The following is a 19,591-nucleotide window of genomic DNA, read 5'->3' as shown; positions in this document are numbered from 1 at the left end:
AACAAATTATAACACTGAGGAAATGATATCTTACATATTTCTGAAGATTCATCTTCACAAATACAGTCCTAGAGTTACCTTATTGTTGTGGAGCTTTACCAGTTGGCTATCACCCCCAATTGATGAGTAAAGTGCAGAAGTAGTCCTTTCTCTTCCTTGAGGCAATAACATTCAATCTTTTCTGTAATTTGTTGTACTGTTATCCCCCTACTCTTTCTGCACCCCTCCCCCCAAATCAAGGAGCCTAAGGTCAAAACATAAGGAATACAGGAGCAGTACAAGAAACCTGGAGCTGGCAGACTTAGAGAGGGGAAGAATTGAGAATTAAAAACACAGGGAAGAAGTAAAATGCAGCAAGTTTAAGGGCATGGGTTGGGGGCCTAAAAGAATCACTTAGCATTCCAGCTATGCAGCTTACAAACTGTACAATCGCAGGCAAATTGCAGAAATATCCCAAGCCTCAATTTTCAGCTATAAAATAGAAATATGAATGCTTTACAGAACTGTAGATAAAGTCTAAAAGAATTAACATATATAAAGCATGTTGCAGTGTCCAAAATATAGAACAGCAATTTCATCCCAAACTGAAATTACTAAGGACTAAGGTATATATCTGTGTAACTGAAAAAGTTACTGGATGAACTACTAGATAACGGAACTGGTGGACCAAAACCAACTGTCTTAGTCTACTTGGCTGCCATAACAGGGTGGCTTAGAAAACAAAAATTTATTGATCACAGTTCTGGAAGCTAGAAGTCCAAGATCGGAATTTCAGCATGGTCAGGTTCTGGTGAGAGTTCACTTCCTGGCTTGCAGAGTGCTTCCTTGTTACTGTGTTCTCACATGGAAGAGAAAAAGTGAGCAAGCTCTCTAGTCTCTTCTTCTGATACTAATCCTATCATGAGGGTCTTAACCTCATGACCTCATATAAACCTAATTATCTCCCAAAGATCTCATCTCCAAATATCATCATATTGGAAGTTGGAGTATCAACCTGAATTCCTAGGGGGCACAATTCAGCCCAGATTTTATAAAAATAAAGATGATTTTTAATTCTTGGTTTGGGAACAGAGACAAAATATGAATTCTCCATTTGTTACAATGAAGATGTAAACACATTGCATTACTGCTGAGAAGAGAAGACTTGGTGTGCTATTACTTACTGCTGGATCCAAAAATAAAAAGAATGTCTTCTCTTCCTATAGCCTTATGTTCATTAGTTAAAACAGCATTTTGGAGAGGGAAGAGAGAGATGCCCTCCTAAAACAACTCTGATAATATTCAGGGAATAAGTAGGGAAGTGATAAACACTTGGCCTAGTCCTAAGTAATAAACTCTTAGTTTTTATCTGGAAAAGTCTTAATTTTGCCTTATTTTTTTGTTTTTTCATTGATTTGGGGCAGGAGAAGGAGAAAGAGAGAGAGAGAAAGTATCAACTTGTTCTTCTACTTAGCTGTTTCATTTAGTTGTACACTCAGTGGTTGCTTCTCATCCGTGCCCTGACCAGGGACCAAACCCATGACCACGGTGGGACAACACTCTATCCGTTGAGCTACCTGGCCAGGGCCTCACCTTCATTTTTGAAAGAAAGTTTTGCTGTATGTAACATTTTTAGTTGACAGCTTTTTTCCGCTCCAGTACTTTGAATATATCATCCCATTTCCTTCTGGTTGACAAGATTTCCGCTGAGAAATCTGGTAAGTATCTTCTGAAAGCTTCTTTGCATATGAAGAATCGCTTTCCTTCTGCGGCTTAAAAGACACTTTATGACTTTTGACAGCTTAATTATAATGTGTCTTAGAACAGATCTCTTTGGATTAATTCTAGTTAGAATTTAAGCTTCAAGATTTTGTTTTCTGCTTCCTTCTTCTAATTTGAGAAATTTTCAGCCATTATTTATTGAAATAGGCTCTCTGCCCCTTTCTCTCATCTGAAACTCCCACAATGCATGTGAAATAGAAAATATTTTTTTATATACATTGATCTCTACCCCCAGTTCCTGACCCAGAACTCCTAATATCCTTATACTATTTATGGGAGTGCTAGGAGCATTTTTCCCCCCTAATATTTGATCTTTGACTCCTTAGTTCCTGACACAGATCTCCTAAAACCCTTGGAATTTCCTTGGTGATAGGAGTACATTTTGTTCTAATAAGGCAACTCTTGGTGGGTGCCAGGAACGGGAGAGGAGTGGAAATTAAAATTACGTTAATAATTGATGCCTCTATGAAGAAACCTCCATAAAAATTCAAAAGGTATAAAGTTTGGGGAGTTTTCAGGTTGCCAAATATATATACATCTCAGGAGGGTGGCACAACCCAACTTCACAGGAACTGAAGCTCCTGTTTTCAGGATCCTTCCAGACTATACCCTATGTATCTCTTCATCTGCCTTTAAAATACCCTTTGTAATAAATCAGCAATACAGGTTTCCCCCCATTATACAAAGTAGAGTGTTCTTATAAAACCTTTCATAAAGCAAGGAGTTACTCGGTCTGCTGAAGGCCTGCTGTCAAGGCACATATGAGAAAGCAATCAATGAACAAATAAGGTGTCGCAACGGAAAAACTAATGATTGATGCTTCTCATCTCTTTCCGTTCCTGTCTGTCTGTCCGTATCTATCCCTCTCTCTATTTCTCTGTCCCTGTGGGGGGAAAAAAAAAACAAAAAAAACCTTTCATAAGCCAAAATAATGTAAAGCAAAGAGTATCCCCTACTTATCAATAGTTCACATTACGCCACTTTGCTTTTACAAAAGACCAACACTAGTATGTAACAACATTTTTTATAAAAACAAAAATCCTTCACAGATTTCCTTCAATTAAAAAAAACAAACAAACAGGTACTGCCTGAACAGGCAGTGCACAGTCAAACTGGGATGCAGAGGACCAAGGTTTGAAATCCCAAGGTCGCCTGAGCACAGGCTCACCAGCTTGATTACGGGGTCACTGGTTTGAGTGTGGGATCATAGACATGACCCCATGGTCGCTGGCTTGAGCCCAAAGGTCACTGGCTTGAAGCCCAAGGTCGCTGGCTCGAGCAAGGGGTCACTCGGTCTGCTATAGCCCCCTGGTCAAGGCACATATGAGAAAGCAGTCATGAACAACTAAGGTGCCACAATGAAGAATTGATGCTTCTCTTCTCTCTTCCTGTCTGTCTGTCCTCTTTCTGTCTCTGTCACAAAAACAAACAAACAAAAAACAGGTACTAATGTAGGTGTCTCAGAATAGTGAAATGGCTTAACACAACCTTTCAGAAAGTGGGGAATACCTACAGTAAGCAAAATGTTTTCTTGGGTTGTTACTCTATTAAATTATTTAAACCAAAAAAGTTATCATGGAAACCTTCAGTTTGTATCCAAGTTAGAATTTATGGGTTACCTGGTGACCCATTACTTACAGAATTGAAATATAGGACACCCCATTGTCAAAAAAATTGGTCAGTTGGGAAAAAATATTCCCACATCTTGTATTGAGTATGAGAGTAAAATACATTTCGTCTTTTCTTAGACGTGGGTTGGCTTGCAGTGTCCCATAAGTTCCTTAGGTTCTCTTAAGTTTTTTCTTTTTGCTCCTCTGACTTGACAATTTTAAGTGGCCTGTCTTTAAGTATGCTTTCGTCTGGTTAAGCCACAATGTTGACCCTTTCTAGTGAATTTTTTACAACCATTATTGCATTCTTCAGTCTCAGAATTTGTCTGGTTCTTTTATACAGTTTCTATGACTTTGTTGATATTCTCATTTTCTTCATACACCATTTTCCTGATTTCATTTCATTGTGTTCTCTTTTAGCTCAATGAGCATCTGCATGATTGTTATTTTAAATTCTTTGTCAGGTAACTAATCAATCTCCCTTTTTTAGGGTCAGTTTCTGGAGATTTATTTTGTTCCTTTGATCAGGCCATGTTTTCCCATTTATTTGAAAGTCTTATTATTTTGTTTAAATTTGGGCATTTGAAAATATAGCCAACTCTGTTACTCTTTATGGATTAGTTTTGTACAGGAAAGATATTCACTAATTAATCCAGCTAGAGACTTTGGGATACTATTCTCAAACCTTTTCTGTCAATAAGTCTCCTCTGGGTTTATATGTATAATTTCAGAGCCAAAGAGGTTTGCCTGTTCCTACACAGGAGCTCCCCTTGGTGTATATCTGTAATATTGCAGCCTCTGGTGCTACAGTGAACCATAGAGCTTGCCTTTGTTTTCAATAGGTCCCCAGGAGTACAAAGGCGCTGCCATCTTTACTGTCCATTCTCTAAGAGTTAGGAGACAAAAACAAGTCCCTGAGCAGTACCTCAAAAAGTGAGAATGCTGGTTACAGATTTCATCCTTCTTTCCCCCCAGAAGGGGAAGCAGTAAGTTAAGAATTTTCCCTTGATCATGCCTGTGCTGTGCTATGCTGTGCTAGAGTGGGATGAGGTAGAGCAGGGAGTGCAATGGGCTGTCCCACCCTATATAATGAACCTCTTCTTGGCACTGCACTTGCCTGGGCTGCTGTGATCTCTAACTGCTTTCTGAAGTTCTCATAATCTGGTCTATATATATATATTTTTTAAGATTTATTTTTAATTTATTCATTTTAGAGGGGAGACGCGGGGGGAAGAGCAGGAAGAATCAACCCCCGTTATGTGCCTTGATCAGGCAAACCCTGGATTTCGAACCAGCGACCTCAGCGTTCCAGGTCAATGCTTTACAGGTCAGGCCTATATATTGCTAAGTCAGTGTCTCCACAGGGAACAAAAGGACTTGGAGCTTCCAATTCCACCATCTTGCTGATGTCACTCTGATTAACATTTGTTTCAAAGTTTCTTTGTGGATTAAAACAGACTATAAACAAATATAATACAGAAAATACAATAGTTGACAGGTAATGATTTCCATCTTTGGAGAAACTAAGTTACTTCTCATTTATTTTCAGCAAATTACAACTTTACTTTCAAAATTTCTAAGAGTTAATGTAAAAACTCACAGATTTCCTCTCCATTTAAAAATATTTTATTTTCCAATTTGAGTTTACATTCAATATTTTGTATTACTTCAGATGTACAGCATAGTGGTTATATAATCATATATTTTACAGAGTAGACCCCTGATATTTCAAGTACCTACCTGGCACCATACATAGTTATTATAATATTTTTTACTGTATTCCCCATGTTGCAGTTTATATCCCCATGACTATTCTGTGACTATCAATTTGTAATTCTTAATCTCTTCAACCTTTTCACCCAGACCTCCAATCGCCCCCAGCAATCATCAGTCTGTTCTCTGTACTTTTAAGTTTCTATTTTGTTTGTTCATTTATTTTCCTCTTTAGACTTCACATATAAAGTGAAATTGTATGTCTGAGCATAATACTCTCTAGGTCCACCCATGCTGTCACAAATGGTAAGCTTTCATTCCTTTTTATGGTCAAGTAATATTCCATTTTAGATATGTACCACCACTTTCTTTTATCCACTTGTCTACTGATGGGCAATTGGGTTGATTCCATATTTTGGCTATTGTAAATAGCACTGCAATGAACACAGGGGTGAAAATATTCTTTCTAATTAGTGTTTTGAGTTTCTTCTTCCCCTCTATTTTAATTATATTTAATTAGACTTCAATTTAATATTATTGGAAATTACATCAAGTCTCTTATATGTTGCATGGAATAATGATTGTAATTCTTTTTTCAGATATAAGCAAAAGTTTATTTAGAGAGTCACAGAAGTAGATGTGAGTCATGGAAGAAGTGAGCCAGCTGAGCTGCATGGGCTCAGGAACACATTACAGAGGCAAAAGAAAGGCCCTAGAGCTTAAGAGAAAGAGAGAGACAAGGAAAACATGCCTGGGGAAAGGTGCAGGCATGCTCCATAGAGAGAGCTGCCTGATTATAATATTTATTTTTATTTTTGAAAGAGGAAAAGAGAGGAAGGGGGAAGAGAGAGAGAAGCATCGATTCATTTTCCCACTTAGTTGTGCCATTGATTGCTTCTCATGTGTGCTCTGATTGAGGCTTGAGCCACTGACCTCAGGGGGCAAGCTGGCACCCTTGGGATTGAGCCAGCACCCCCAGGATAGAGCCAGTGACTTCAGGGTTGAGCTGGTGTCCTTAGTATTGAGCCAGTGACCCCAGGATCTGAGACTGTGGGCTTGAGCTGATGACTCCACACTCAAGCCAGCAACCTCGGGATCAAACCAGCAAACTTGGCACTCTAGGACAACTCTATCCAATGTGCCACTGGCCAGGACTCCTGATTACAATTTTTAAAAAGTTAATCCTTACAAAGCAAGATGGGGATATGAACTAATTAAGTTCATAAATTTATATATCTAAAGTGTATTTATATATTATTAATTTTGGTAGAATAAAAACACCCAAGGGGACAATTATGAATACACCAAAGAACTTAAAACCCTTGGCACCAAACCCTGGTAACTGGTAAGTGCCCCTAAAATGCAACAGATTCGGAAATGATTTGGTTTTCTACAGATACTTCTAAAAAGTGCATTACATACATCCATGTGCATTATACAGTGTGGTGGTCAGAAATAAATTTCCACAAGTGCTTATAAAGATTATTTCTGAATTCATTTTGCACAAATGGTTTTGGAATATGAAAAGAAAATCTATAACAAGTATATAGTATAGAAAAAAACTTTATTTTAAAAAGCTGCCTTTAGCCTGAATGGTGGTGATGCAGTGGACAGAACATCGACCTGGGTCACTGAGGTCCCAGGTTCAAAACCCAGAGGTCACTGACTTGAGCACTGGGTTGCCGGTTTGAGCATGGGATAATCGATGAGTTGATTCTTCTCATCTCTCTCCTCTCCTGTCTCTGTCTGTCTATATGTCTCTCAAGCGTCAAACACACACACACACACAAAATAAACTGCCCTTATTCCTAGCTGGGTAGTCCTATGGATAAAGCATTGCCCTGGTGTACCAGGGTCACAGGCTCAACCCCCAGTCAGGGCATGTATGAGAAACAATCAATGAGTACACAACTGAATGGAACAACTCAGTAGAACAAGTTAATGTTTCTCTCTTTTCCTTCCCCCACCTTCATCTCTCTGTCTCTCTCAAATCAATGGGGAAAAAAATTATTTTAAAAAAGCTCCCTTTGTAATTTAGTATAAAAACTATCTATTCTATTCATTAGCTTGTAATGTTGCTTATCTCAAACATTTAGTACACAGACTGCTCACACAAGCTGATATACCAATTATTTTTGTTAATATAAATGGTAAAAAATTATACAATGCTGAATCTAATAACATAAAATAAAAAGAAATATTTTCTCTAAAAAATATATACTATTTGAACATTTAAGAGTAAACTGTACATTACTATGATCAGAAATATCACATATTATATACATTTATAGATTTATGCAAAATAAATGTAATATGAAAATAGAAGTCAAAATTGATTTCTAATCCTAGCATTTACCAATTAACCTCAATTTATATATATATATAAAATAGTATGAATGAAAACAAGAATAAGTTAAAGATACTATAATTTTAATATTCATTAAATTATAGTTAATTAGCTAAGAAACTAAATTCCAAAGCCAAAAGCCAATGCTGCCTTCAGATAATAGACCATGACTCTCCTGAATATACATTAAAAATACTATATAAACAGGCCCTGGCCGTGGTAGAGTATCAACCCAGCATGTAGAAGTCCCTGGTTTGATTCCCGGTCAGGACACACAGGCGAGGCGACCATCTGCTTCCCTCCCACTCCTCCTTCTTTCTCTCTCTCTTCTCTTCCCACAGCCAAGGCTTGATTGATTCGAGCACCTTGACCCTGGACACTGAGGATGGCTCCATAGAGCCTCTGCCTTAGGCACTAAAAATGGCTTGGTTGCGAGTGTCCCAGATGGGCAGAGCATGGGCTCCTGATGGGTGTTCCCAGTGGATCCCAGTCAGGGTGCATGCAGGAGTCTGCCTCTATATCTACTCTACTCTCACTTCAAAAAAGTATATACTATATAAACATACAAAGATTCAAGAAAGAACAGACTGAAACTTTATAATACTTAGGAGAATACCTATAGGTTCTCATAAAAAAAAGTCTGCTCAAGTGAAATGAAAAAGCTAAATACACAATAACAGATCGTCTTCTAAAAACAGCACTGCCTAGAGTTACACACAAAAATACATAAGAAAATTAGCACTTACCAAAAGACTGTAAAACTGCTTAATCAGAACAGATACAACTCTCAGCAAACGCATGCAGATAGGGAAATATGGTTTTTCAACTGGTGCTGGAGAAGATGAAGTGTTGGAACCTTGTCTGAACTTTATATTTGGAGAAAAGAGCTTTATCACAAGAGGACATACTCTCTCTTTTAGGAGGAAACTAAATTCCTGGTGCTATTTGCAAAAAAATAAAGAAGAAGAAAAGCAATTAACTTAGTTGGTATTTAATGCTAAAACAGTCTCACCAGTACATAAAATGTATTAATAATCTATACAAATAGTTTACTTTCACTATTTCAATAAGTTATGTTTAAAAGAACATAAATGAAAAACAAACACTTAATGATTTTGGAATTAAGTGATGACTATTGCTAGGAATTTTAATTTTAGCAGGACATTAGCAATCAAAACATAAACAAAAGGCTCTGGCCTGATGGCTTAGTTGGTTATAGAATCACATCACCCTGATACGCCCAGGTTGTAGGTTTAATCCCCAGTCAGGTTCATACAAGAATCAACCAATGAATGCATAAATAACAACAAATTGATGTCTTTCACTCTCTCAAAAAGTAAATAAATAAAATTTTTTTGAAAATATAAAAGAAAGAAAACATTACATAAATTCAAACAGATAAAACATTTAAAATATAAAACTGAGAGAAACCTTGATTAATATGTAAATATAATAAGTTATACAATTTATTGATTCTTTTGTGCAAAGATAATACCATTCATGCAGACATATTATTGTTTTAATTAGATTAAACACAGTAAGCTGATAAGAAACACAATGACAAAAAGCATATTTTTAAATCTAGAAAATCTTGCAAAGAATTGTTTTTTTAGCATGCATGTGCATGCAAGAGAGAGAGAGGAGAAAGAAATGAGAAGCATCAACTCATAGCTGTGTCACCTTATTTGTTCAATGACTGCTTCTCATACATGCCTTGAAGGAGAGGGATCCAATCAAGCCACTAACCCAGCTGAAGCCAGCGACCTTGGGCTCAAGCCAGCAACCATGAGATCATGTCAGTGATTTCATGCTCAAGCCAGAGACCCTGTGCTCAAGCTGGACAGCCTGTGCTTAAGCTGGATGAGCACACCAAAGCCAGATGAGCCCACACTCAAGGCAGCCACCTCAGGGTTTCGAACCTGGGACCTCAGCATCCCAGGTTAATGCTCTACCCACTGCACCACCACAGGTCAGATGAAAATCTTGCAAAGAATTCTTAAATTTTACTACAGTCATGGTATATTATGCAGAAGACCTTCCTTAAGCTATTAATTCCCTGAGAAAGTAATCCCATTTTATTGACAATATATGGCCCAGTCTACATTTAATGTCTAACCTTAAATACATATTATTTTATTGTTTTAATTTTTTTTTTAATTTTTTTTATTTATTCATTTTAGAGAGGAGAGAGAGAGACAGAGAGAGAGAGAGAGAGAGAGGAGAGACAGAAGCTGGAAGCATCAACTCCCATATGTGCCTTGACCAGGCAAGCCCAGGGTTTCGAACTGGTGACCTCAGCATTTCCAGGCCGACGCTTTATCCACTGCGCCACCACAGGTCAGGCTATTTTATTGTTTTAATCTTTCAAATATCATTGAGGCTAAGAACAAAGACAATCATAAATATTATATCAACCAATCTAATCCTTTAATCCAACAACAAAAAAGAAACTATAAGATGCAGAGCAGTTTTTTGCTCAGTCACAAAAGTTTTTAAATGTAATTTTTTAAATCAGATTTATTCAAGAAAAACAACTAGAGGGAAAAATCAGATTCATTAGAGGAAAAAATACAGATAAAAAGATAAAAATAAAAGCCCTGAATAATCTCACCTGGAGATAACTGAATTCCTTCTAACCTTTTATATTCATTTTAATGTTCTTTTTAATTCTTTCCCCACAAAATGGGATCTTAAGAGCTTATGACTGAAAATTCTACTCTAATATCTAGTTTCTCTGATTACCAAAATTAAAAGCATATGTTGGGCAGATAAAATATATTATGCTCACTTTGTTAAAGATGGCGCTGCCCACATGGAAGCCCGTGGCCCAGGTGATATTAATGTGTGTAGGGGGTGGGCTGTGGACAAGCAGGATCCTTGTAGCCTGGGGCTTGGTTTTAGGACTAAGCCTTTCCCACCCTTTTTGATGTGGGGTGGTGCACTCTCATGAGGAATACCATCTCACCTCAGATAAGTGACTTTGTATCAGAGACTTCCTTGTTTGTATATTGGATTAAAGGTTTTGGTTTATGCACTATAAAGTAGGGCAGACCAGGAGCTTGCTCTCTCTCTCGGTTCCTGAAATTAGCAGAGAGAGGCCACGTGGAGGAGGCCTGGAGAAGCAGCCATGATGGCGGAGTGCTGAAGGAGAAGCCAGTTTGTGCAGAGTTTGTGCAGACAGAAGGAGATGGGGAACAGAGGTGAATAAGGCTAGTGAGCTAGAAACCTTTGATTCTAGGAAAACTCGGATAAGTCAGTAGCTTTGTGAGCACTGAATGAGTGGGTTTTGGAGCCCAGTGTGTGTTTTTACTTGCCCGCCGGGTTCCAGTTTTTGGCTCCTTTGTTTCTTTACCGACTGTCCGAATCCAATGCGAACCTGCCGCGGCGACTGGCTTCACACATAATTAGTTTATTTTCATTCTTTACTAAATAATTTTATAGTTAATTTATAAATAATACAGACAGCTTTAAGATTCACTTTTCCCTCTTACTACCCAAATGATTACTACTGGGTTTCCTCCACAATCACCATGAACCACCCCAAGTCCACTAAAATTATTCTCATTACATTTATCATGATCTCTGTGGACAAAGCAAACATTGATTTTTCTAATCTTTATCTTTCAAGATCTCTCAGAAGCACTTGACTTAACTGATTACTTGGCCCATTTTTTATATATCTCACTGTCTGTAACAAACTATAGAAATGATCCCTGAAAGTATAGCCTTTGGCCCATTTTTTATATATCTCACTGTCTGTAGCGAATCACCCATGTAACCTCGAACCCTCTATGACTTGGATTGGGGAACTTTAGTTAAAGCCCTGAGTGAATGTCTCTTGGATGCAAACACCAAGAAGCTATGTGTGTGAGTGACCTTTGTGCAGACACATAAGAATGCCTGTGAACAGGCTTTAGAAAATTAACCTAGAGGTTCTGGATTGCCCCTTCCTTTGTGCTTGTTAATTAGCAAAAGAAAAAGAATGTACTGACCCAAATTAGCCCTTTCTCCATGTCAACAAAATGGCCATTAGTCGTCCTTTCCCCTTATCACCTGGCCTCCTTCCCTTATAATCCTGTTACCTCTGTTCTGCTTCTATAATAAAAGCTGAGGGAGGAGATGCAGGAGGTCTTCTTTGCCTCCCTTGGCAGACCTCCCCCTCTTCCTCTTGACATCAGTTTGTGTCTTGAGTAGGTTTCTTCCACGCAACACTGGTAGTTCCTAGCGGGCTGGAGTACTACAAGTGGTGACCCCAACGTGATCGTGTGGGTCACGTTGAATTCATACATGAAGCATAGTTTAGCGGCTTATGGGGAATTCCAGTAAAGAACAGTCCCTACTCATCTTGAAGATACTGATGCACGTAGGTCAAAAAGAGGTTTCCAGCCCTGGCCGGTTGGCTCAGTGGTAGAGCATCGGCCTGGCATGCAAGGGGTCCTGGGTTCGATTCCTGGCCAGGGCACACAGGAGAAGCGCCCATCTGCTTCTCCACCCCTCCCCCTCTCCTTCCTCTCTGTCTCTCTCTTACCCTCCCGCAGCGAGGCTCCATTGGAGCAAAGATGGCCCGGACACTGGGGATGGCTCCTTGGCCTCTGCCCCAGGTGCTAGAGTGGCTCTGGTCACAACAGAGCGACGCCCCAGAGGGGCAGAGCGTCGCCCCCTGGTGGGCATGCTGGGTGGATCCTGGTCGGGCGCATGCGGGAGTCTGTCTGACTGTCTCCCCCGGTTTCCAGCTTCGGAAAAATACAAAAAAAAAAAAAAAGAGGTTTCCACATGGGTAAGGAGCTCACTAAACAGCAGTGCATTTACATTAGAAATTTTCAACACTTGCTCCACAATGCTTAGTGTACTGTTGATCCTAAAACATTACAGCAACTCTTACTTGCTGTACATGAGCACTGCCCATGGTTCCCTGATGAGGGAACCTTAAATTTTGAATTATAGGAGCAAGTTTTGAAAAGGCAGTTTGAACAAGGATTAAAGGTTTCTGTTTCTCTTCTGACAACATGGCAGAAAGTAAAACAGGAATCTCAGCAGTCTGAACTGCCAGTTACAGCAACAATGAAATTAAAGGCCTATAAGGAGGACAAAACACCTTTTCCTCCTCCCTTTCCTCCCAAAAAGCTTTCAGCTCCCTCATCCTTTTCTACCTCTACCTCCTTCCTCCCCAGACCTGGGAAGAGTCATATTCCTTCCTTAATGGGAAACTGTCTCTGAGAAGGATTAATGTTAGGAGACCCAGATACTACTAAAGCTATAGCTTTCCCTGTTATTGTACAATCCTAAATTTTTCTGATTTTCTTTAATGTTTTAGCTACAATCCTCTGAACTATCATTTTGTTTCTTCTCTATTCTTTGCCTTGAAATTAGTCCCAGACTAGGGGATGCTGGACGATCTGACTACAGTACTTCCCAAGCAGCTGCCAAGTGTGTGTTTACGCAGGGAGGTTCTGCTAGTTCCATCCTCCAGTGCCCCCATCACAAACGCCCTGACTGAGATCAGGCAGGCATCATTCTGGTCTGGTTGCTCACTGAAATCCCAGGTTCCTCTCTCGTTTGTCTGATTCTGGTTTCTGTTTAGTTTATCTCTGATATTGTAACAGAATGGGTAACACCCTGTCCATTCCTAAGGATAACTCCCCCTAAGGTGAATTCTGGCTAGTTGGTTGACTTATGCTTATAAATCCATAAAATAAATCAACTTGAACTTAGCCAAAATGTGACTCTTCTGAGGCTTGAATTAAGTTCTTGCATGCAAAGATTAGAAATGCCGGTTTTACTATTGAACTAAATAAAATAGTTACATTCCTGCATTGTTGCTTTAAAACTAGAAAATGTAAGGATCACTCATTTAAATTTAAATAGAATTGAATTTTGGATCCAAAACTTGTTTCTTAGTTTGTACTTTGTGAGGTCTTGTCATGCTGATTGCTGTACTCTGTGTTCTTTGTCTTCAGAGTTGGGGCCAAGTAGTAACTCTGCTATTAGGATTAATCAGATTTATATATGTGTCCTGCTTGTGTCTCAGTAATGTAACTGTCTTCTTTGTGTGTAAAACTGTACTCAGGTCTGTGAAACAGAGATAAATAATGGATGGCTGGTTTTTAATTTTGGCCTTTTTCAATTGGAACTACTTAACTGAGAGTCTGAACAAAGAAAACCTTTGCTGGATAAATGACAGCCTAAACTTGTTCAGCTCTGAAGATAAGGGGCATTTCCTCCCTCCAGCCCGAATCTCGGGTATTCTTAGGTGACCAAGAATCTCTGTGCAGGTGTCGAGAGGGCATTCCTCATGATGTGTAGGTCGCCCCGTAGGAACTTCCAAATTCAAACTGCAATTAAACAATGGACTCATCCAGGGATGAGCACAAGAAGGCTGGTGACCCAGTGCTCCAAGTCCTCAGGGCTATATTAGGCCATGGGGGAGAGAAACCGAGACATATAAGAGGGTTTGATATGACTTGGGAGGTAAAACTGATAGATATATGAATTTACCAGGAATTCCAATTGCCCTTTTGATGTTCTGCTTATCTGTCAGACTTCACCCTTACTCACTGGACTATCGCCTCTGAGACAGAGGAATTCCAAGAAGCTGGTCAGCTGCCCCAAGGAGGAACATTCTGGACATACGAGGACTTTTAATTCAACACCCACTTGTTCGAGACTCTCCCTTTACCCTATAAAATTCATCCCTCCAGCTTGTACTGGTGCTCTTCTCCCCGGGAGAAGTGCCCGGCAGGGTTCCTTTCTTCCTTTCAATAAAGCCTGTTACTCTGATCTTTTGGACTCCCATGGATTCCAACATTTGGTGCTGAAACTCGAGACAGGGTACTAACTGCTTTTACAATCCCTTTTTGCCATCCAAACTTACAACCAGGGAAGCAATGGGCAGCGGCAGCTCGTCCTGGGCTTACTCCCTGATTCTGTTTGAACGTGTAATTGTAGGTTGATTGGCCGGCAGTCTTAACCCTGTCCCAAACCCCTGCTTGACCAGAAGGTAAGGAGTTTTCTCCCTTCCCCTTCCCTAATCAGCTTCTCTTTTCCACAAAATTTTCTGGTCGGGCGGTTTTCTCTTGACACGCCTCACATTTTGAGGGGTTTGACTTTCAGTCTCAGTAGACTGCACGGAAGACTAGGCATCTAGCCAAACCTCTCCTCTCTCTCTCTCTCTCTCTCTCTCTCTTTCTCTCTCTCTCTCTCTCGGAGCTCCCTGACAGGTGGTGATGACCTCTATCAGGGATGACACCCCACATGGAAATTTTCTCCTCTTGGGGCAGTGACAAAAGGCAGGGATGCCCCCTCTTGCTCACCTGTCTCCACGGCTCTTCAGACTCTAAGCCTTCTGACCAGACCTCTCTAAGATGTCTCATGAAAAACCTCACTAAGTTGGGCCTCTCTGACCTTAAGCCAAAAAAACTCATTTTCTTCTGTAACATGGCGTGGCCCCAATACAGATTAGACAATGACTCCCATTGGCCTGAAAACAGGACATTCGATTACAACATACTGAGGGACCTAGATAATTTTTGCCACTGGACTGGGAAGGTCTCAGAAATTCCTTACGTGCAGGCTTCCTTTTACTTTCGCTCCTGTCCTTAATTTCTGTGCCACCTATTCTACACAAAGGCCGATTTTTGGCCAAAGAAACCTCACCTAAAACTGCTGCTCCTAATCCTTTCTTCTCTGCAGACTCCCAACTCTCTTCCCCCTCCTCCCTGACCCCTGGGGGCACCCCTCTCTCGGGACCACTCTATGGTCCCTCTGTGAACACCTTCCACTCAAGTCTCTTCCCTCCAAGAGCCCCCTTCCCTCCCTTCAAAGGACCCTGTTTCTCATTCACTTGCAAATACCATTTTTGCTTTCTCCTCCCCTGCTGGCCAGGGGCCCCTTCCTTTTCCACTGTGTTCTTAAAACCCGTCCCTGGCCGGTAGGCTCAGTGGTAGAGCGTCGGCCTGGCGTGCAGAAGTCCCGGATTTGATTCCCGGCCAGGGCACACAGGAGAAGCGCCCATCTGCTTCTCTACCCCTCCTCCTCTCCTTCCTCTCTGTCTCTCTCTTCCCCTCCCAAAGCGAGGCTCCATTGGAGCAAAGATGGCCCGGGCGCTGGGGATGGCTCCTTGGCCTGTGCCCCAGGTGCTAGAGTGGCTCTGGTCGCAAAAGAGCGACGCCCCGGAGGGGTAGAGCATTGCCCCCTGGTGGGCAGAGCGTCGCCCCCTGGTGGGCGTGCCGGGTGGATCCCGGTTGGGCGCATGTGGGAGTCTGTCTGACTGTCTCTCCCCGTTTCCAGCTTCAGAAAAATACAAAAAAAAAACCCCTCCTCCCTCCTTACAGATGGGCAGCTATGTCTCTTTTTCTTCTTTGACCCATCCTTCCCCCTCTTCAGAGATTGTGTCTTCCACTCCCCCTTGCTCCCTCCCCTCTCCTCAGAGCTCTAAATCTTTTTGACTCCTCTGACAACATGGCACCACCAGCAGCACTTTAATCTCCTCCTCCTCCTGCAGATTCTGACCCTCCTTCTTTCCATCCAGCTGCCCACACTGTCCATCCATCTGCTTTCTCTCTTGCTCCCCTCTATGTTGGTAACTCCCTGCCATCTCAAAAAATTTAAAAAAGTAGAATTGTCCATTGAGCTGTGTGAGTAATCTGTTTTGTCTGTTTGTCAGAAAATATCTCTAGTATAATGTTAATTGAAACAAATAAAGCACGCTTATTTAAATTTCTTAATTTATAATTTGTATTAGAAGTCTTTGTTTAATGTGTAACTGTGTCTGTTTCTAAGGCCTTAAACCAATAATTTCCCACCTCTTAAATCAGGCTTACTCATCCCCATGGACTCTCCCTGCAATACCCCCATCCTTCCTGTTCGAAAACCTTCAGAGGCTTATCACCTCGTACAAGACTTACACCTGATCAATAAGGCACTAATTCCCCTCTATCCAGTAGTCCCTAATCTCTGCAAGTTACTGTCACACATTCCTTCAAACATCACTCACTTCACAGTCCTAGACCTCAAGAATGCCTTCTTTACCATTCCTCTACACCCTGACTTTTACTTTCTGTTTGCTTTACTCAGACACTAATGCAGCCCAGCAACTTACATAGACTGTCTTACTCCAGGGGTTCAAAACAGCTCACACCTGTTTGGGCAGGCACTAGATCAGGATTTAACAGCATGCAATCTCAAAACTAGTACTCTCTTACAATATGTAAGTAACCTACTCTTCTGCAGCCCCTCCCTGCCTGCCTCAAGAAGACACACCGCCACCTTTCTTAACTTCCTCGCCGTGAACTTCCTCTGCTAAGGCTCAACTTCACTCTTAGTCCGTAGTCTATCTGGGCATCAACTTAACCCCCACCACCTGAGGTCTCACCCTAGATCAAACTCAGACCCTCCGCAGTCTCCAACCACCTTCCACCTCAAATCAAATCCTTTCTTTCCTCAGTCTTTTTTTTTTTTTTTTTAGAGGGGAGAGGGAGAGACAGAGAGAGAGAGAGAGAGAAGAGACAGAGAGAGAGAAGGTAGGGGAGGAGCTGGAAGCATCAACTCCCATATGTGCCTTGACCAGGCAAACCCAGGGTTTTGAACTGGCGACCTCAGCATTTCCAGGTCGACGCTTTATCCACTGCGCCACCACAGGTCAGGCTCTTTCCTCAGTCTTATAGGCTTCTTTAGACACTGGATTCCCAATTTTGCTCAAGTCAAGCCCCTCAGTGAGATCTTTTGAGCATGACTTTTAAGGTCTATAATGGCCAAGGAAGTAACAGAAAAGGCAAATAAGGCCCAAAAAGAGGTCAGGAAATACCAGCTTTTGGCATACACTCTTAAAGGCTCCAGCACCCTAAAGGGCTTCAGAGGATTCCATCAGGGCCCAGCTCCAGAGTGGAAAGAAAGGTCATTGAACTGAAGCCTGCCAGGTTTCCTGGCCCCACTGATTGACATGTCTTTGCTGTGGAAAAGGGACACTAGAAGGTAAGCTGCCCCCTTGCTCCATGGACAGAGGGTTCAGTCTCTTCTAGCCCTGCTCCAGCTACCTGTGACCTGACCTTGCCCAGCATGCTGGGAATTGCCACTAAAGGCCCAAGGACATCGTTCACGAGCCTAAGGTATTTCTTCCAAGTAGCAGATAAACTGATCTCATTTCTTGTAAACACAAGGGCCATCAACTATGCCTTGCCTGAATATTTGAATTTTATTTATTCCTCAAAGATCTCTACTGTGGGTATTGACAGTCTGATTTTGCTGTTTTATTTAATGTATAGTGTCTCCTTCATTCCTCTTGTCTCAATGCCCCATGCCTATTATAGACTGGGACCTGCTGCTAATTCCAGCTAGTAGCAGTGGTCACTAGCACTTAAACTCTAGCTACAAAGTATAGAAATGTAACCACCCTTTCCCTAAGTACTTGCAGGATTAACAGGTTACTCAGCAAACTGATCAAAGACTGTCCAAGAGGCTCTTCCAGCATTACATCACCCAAGAACTGACTTTCATGTGGACAGGTCCACATACCGTGATCCTGACAACTCCCACTGCTGCTAAAGTAGAAAAACGGTATGCCTTACTCCAACCACAAACCGGAAGCTGGTTGGTCTACATATGGAAAATACATGGAAAAACTAAGGACTCTTTTAATCAGACTTGGGGAAAAGGGAAACTAGGGTAAAAAGAAAGTTAACTTAATTGTCACTAAAAGTTAAAGATTTTTAAATCAACAGTTCTGACTAGAAAGGAATTGTATGGTTTTGATAATAGAAGGTATAAGGTATGAAAATACTTTTGAAAGAAAAAGGAAAAAGCAAGTTGTTACAAAGGCCAGTTATTTCTGGATAAGAAAGTGCATGAAAGCTGAAGGTTTATGTAAGTTGTAGAAGGTTTGTGCAGATTGTAGGAAGTTTGAGAAAAAAGAATTTGAACTGTCAGAAAACTGGTTTTCGAAGAATGTTTGATTAGTCACCCTAGCTAACAATCCTCTACTCTCCCCACTTATTGGGTGGCTCTTTCCTCCACCCTGACCATGTGGAGCTCAGAAACAGAGTAACGAAACAGACCCCTTGTCCATCAATTCTCTATACACCTCTCAGCCTGCCTCACCCAATCAGGGGCTTTCTACTTGTGTGGGACCAACACCTATATGAGTCTCCCTACTAATTAGACAGAAACCTGTACCCTAATCTATCTCACCCCAAATATCAACCTAATCCCACCCCATGAGCCACTTTCAATCTAAGGACTAAACGAGCTATACAGGTAATCCCTCTTCTTGTTGCTTTAAGAATTTCTATAAAAACAGGTCTAGGGGCAGGGGGACTGGCCACTGCCCTGTCTTATTCTCTCTCTCTCTCTCTCTCTCTCTCTCTGAAGCTCCACGAATTCATAAAAAACAAACCAAGTCATGGAATCAGTGGTTTCGCACAAACTGGGTGTCTTGACTATTGCCTTTCATTGGTCCACACACTCTCCTATTTATTTTTCTAAATTTTGAACTCTGCCTCTTACATTTGTTCACTAGTTTCTTACAAAACCACATGCAGACCTTTGCCAATCAGAAAATTGGAAAAATCTACCTAACCCTACACACCAACCCTGCAACCTGCCCTTGCAAAACAGAAAAATCTGGAACCCTATAAATACACCCTTACTCTGAACAATGATGAAAAACCCCTTTTCTTGATGCTAGCATCAATTATAGAACCAATCCTAATTTTGTGCCTAATATTAATGCTTGCCCCTTTCTTTATCAAGTTCCTGCAGGACCGAATGAGAGAAATCTTCAGGATTTCTCCTACAATCAAATGCTTTTACACTCCTCTGCCAACTACATTGGGGGGGTTCACAAAGGAGGCCCCAATAGGAATAGCAGCAGGAAGTAGCTCCAGAATGGCCGGGTCCGAGACAAACCTCCTTCCTGAACCCCATACCCTTTCTATCCCCCACCTATTTTGCTTTTTATCATACCACAGAATTATGAAATGGTAGATATATGAATTTACCAGAACTCCAACTGCCTTTTTGTCGTCCCACCTGGCTGCCTGACCTCACCCTTATTTACGGGATAATCGCCCCTGAGGCAGAAGAGTTCCAGGAAGCTGGTCAACAAACCCCAAGAAGGAGCATTCCAGAAAGCTGAAATCCTAAAACTGTAAAAAAGAACATACCAGAA

At 41.1% G+C, this 19,591-nt stretch overlaps 1 protein-coding gene across 2 annotated transcripts in view; it reads right to left on the bottom strand.

Moving 5' to 3' along the window:
• MON2 (MON2 homolog, regulator of endosome-to-Golgi trafficking) overlaps positions 1–19,591 on the bottom strand; it is a 191,452-nt gene that overhangs the window by 112,777 nt on the left and 59,084 nt on the right. For both annotated transcript variants that reach the window (XM_066258887.1, XM_066258888.1), the window contains exon 8: positions 8,178–8,372. In XM_066258887.1, coding sequence (XP_066114984.1) covers positions 8,178–8,372 — 195 coding nt within the window. The remainder of the gene's footprint in view (positions 1–8,177; positions 8,373–19,591) is intronic.

This window comes from Saccopteryx bilineata, chromosome 2, assembly GCF_036850765.1.
Source record: "Saccopteryx bilineata isolate mSacBil1 chromosome 2, mSacBil1_pri_phased_curated, whole genome shotgun sequence".
Classification (NCBI taxonomy): Eukaryota; Metazoa; Chordata; class Mammalia; order Chiroptera; family Emballonuridae; genus Saccopteryx; species Saccopteryx bilineata.
The sequence above is the reverse complement of the archived record's forward strand: the minus strand, read 5'-3'. Positions and strand labels throughout refer to the sequence as shown.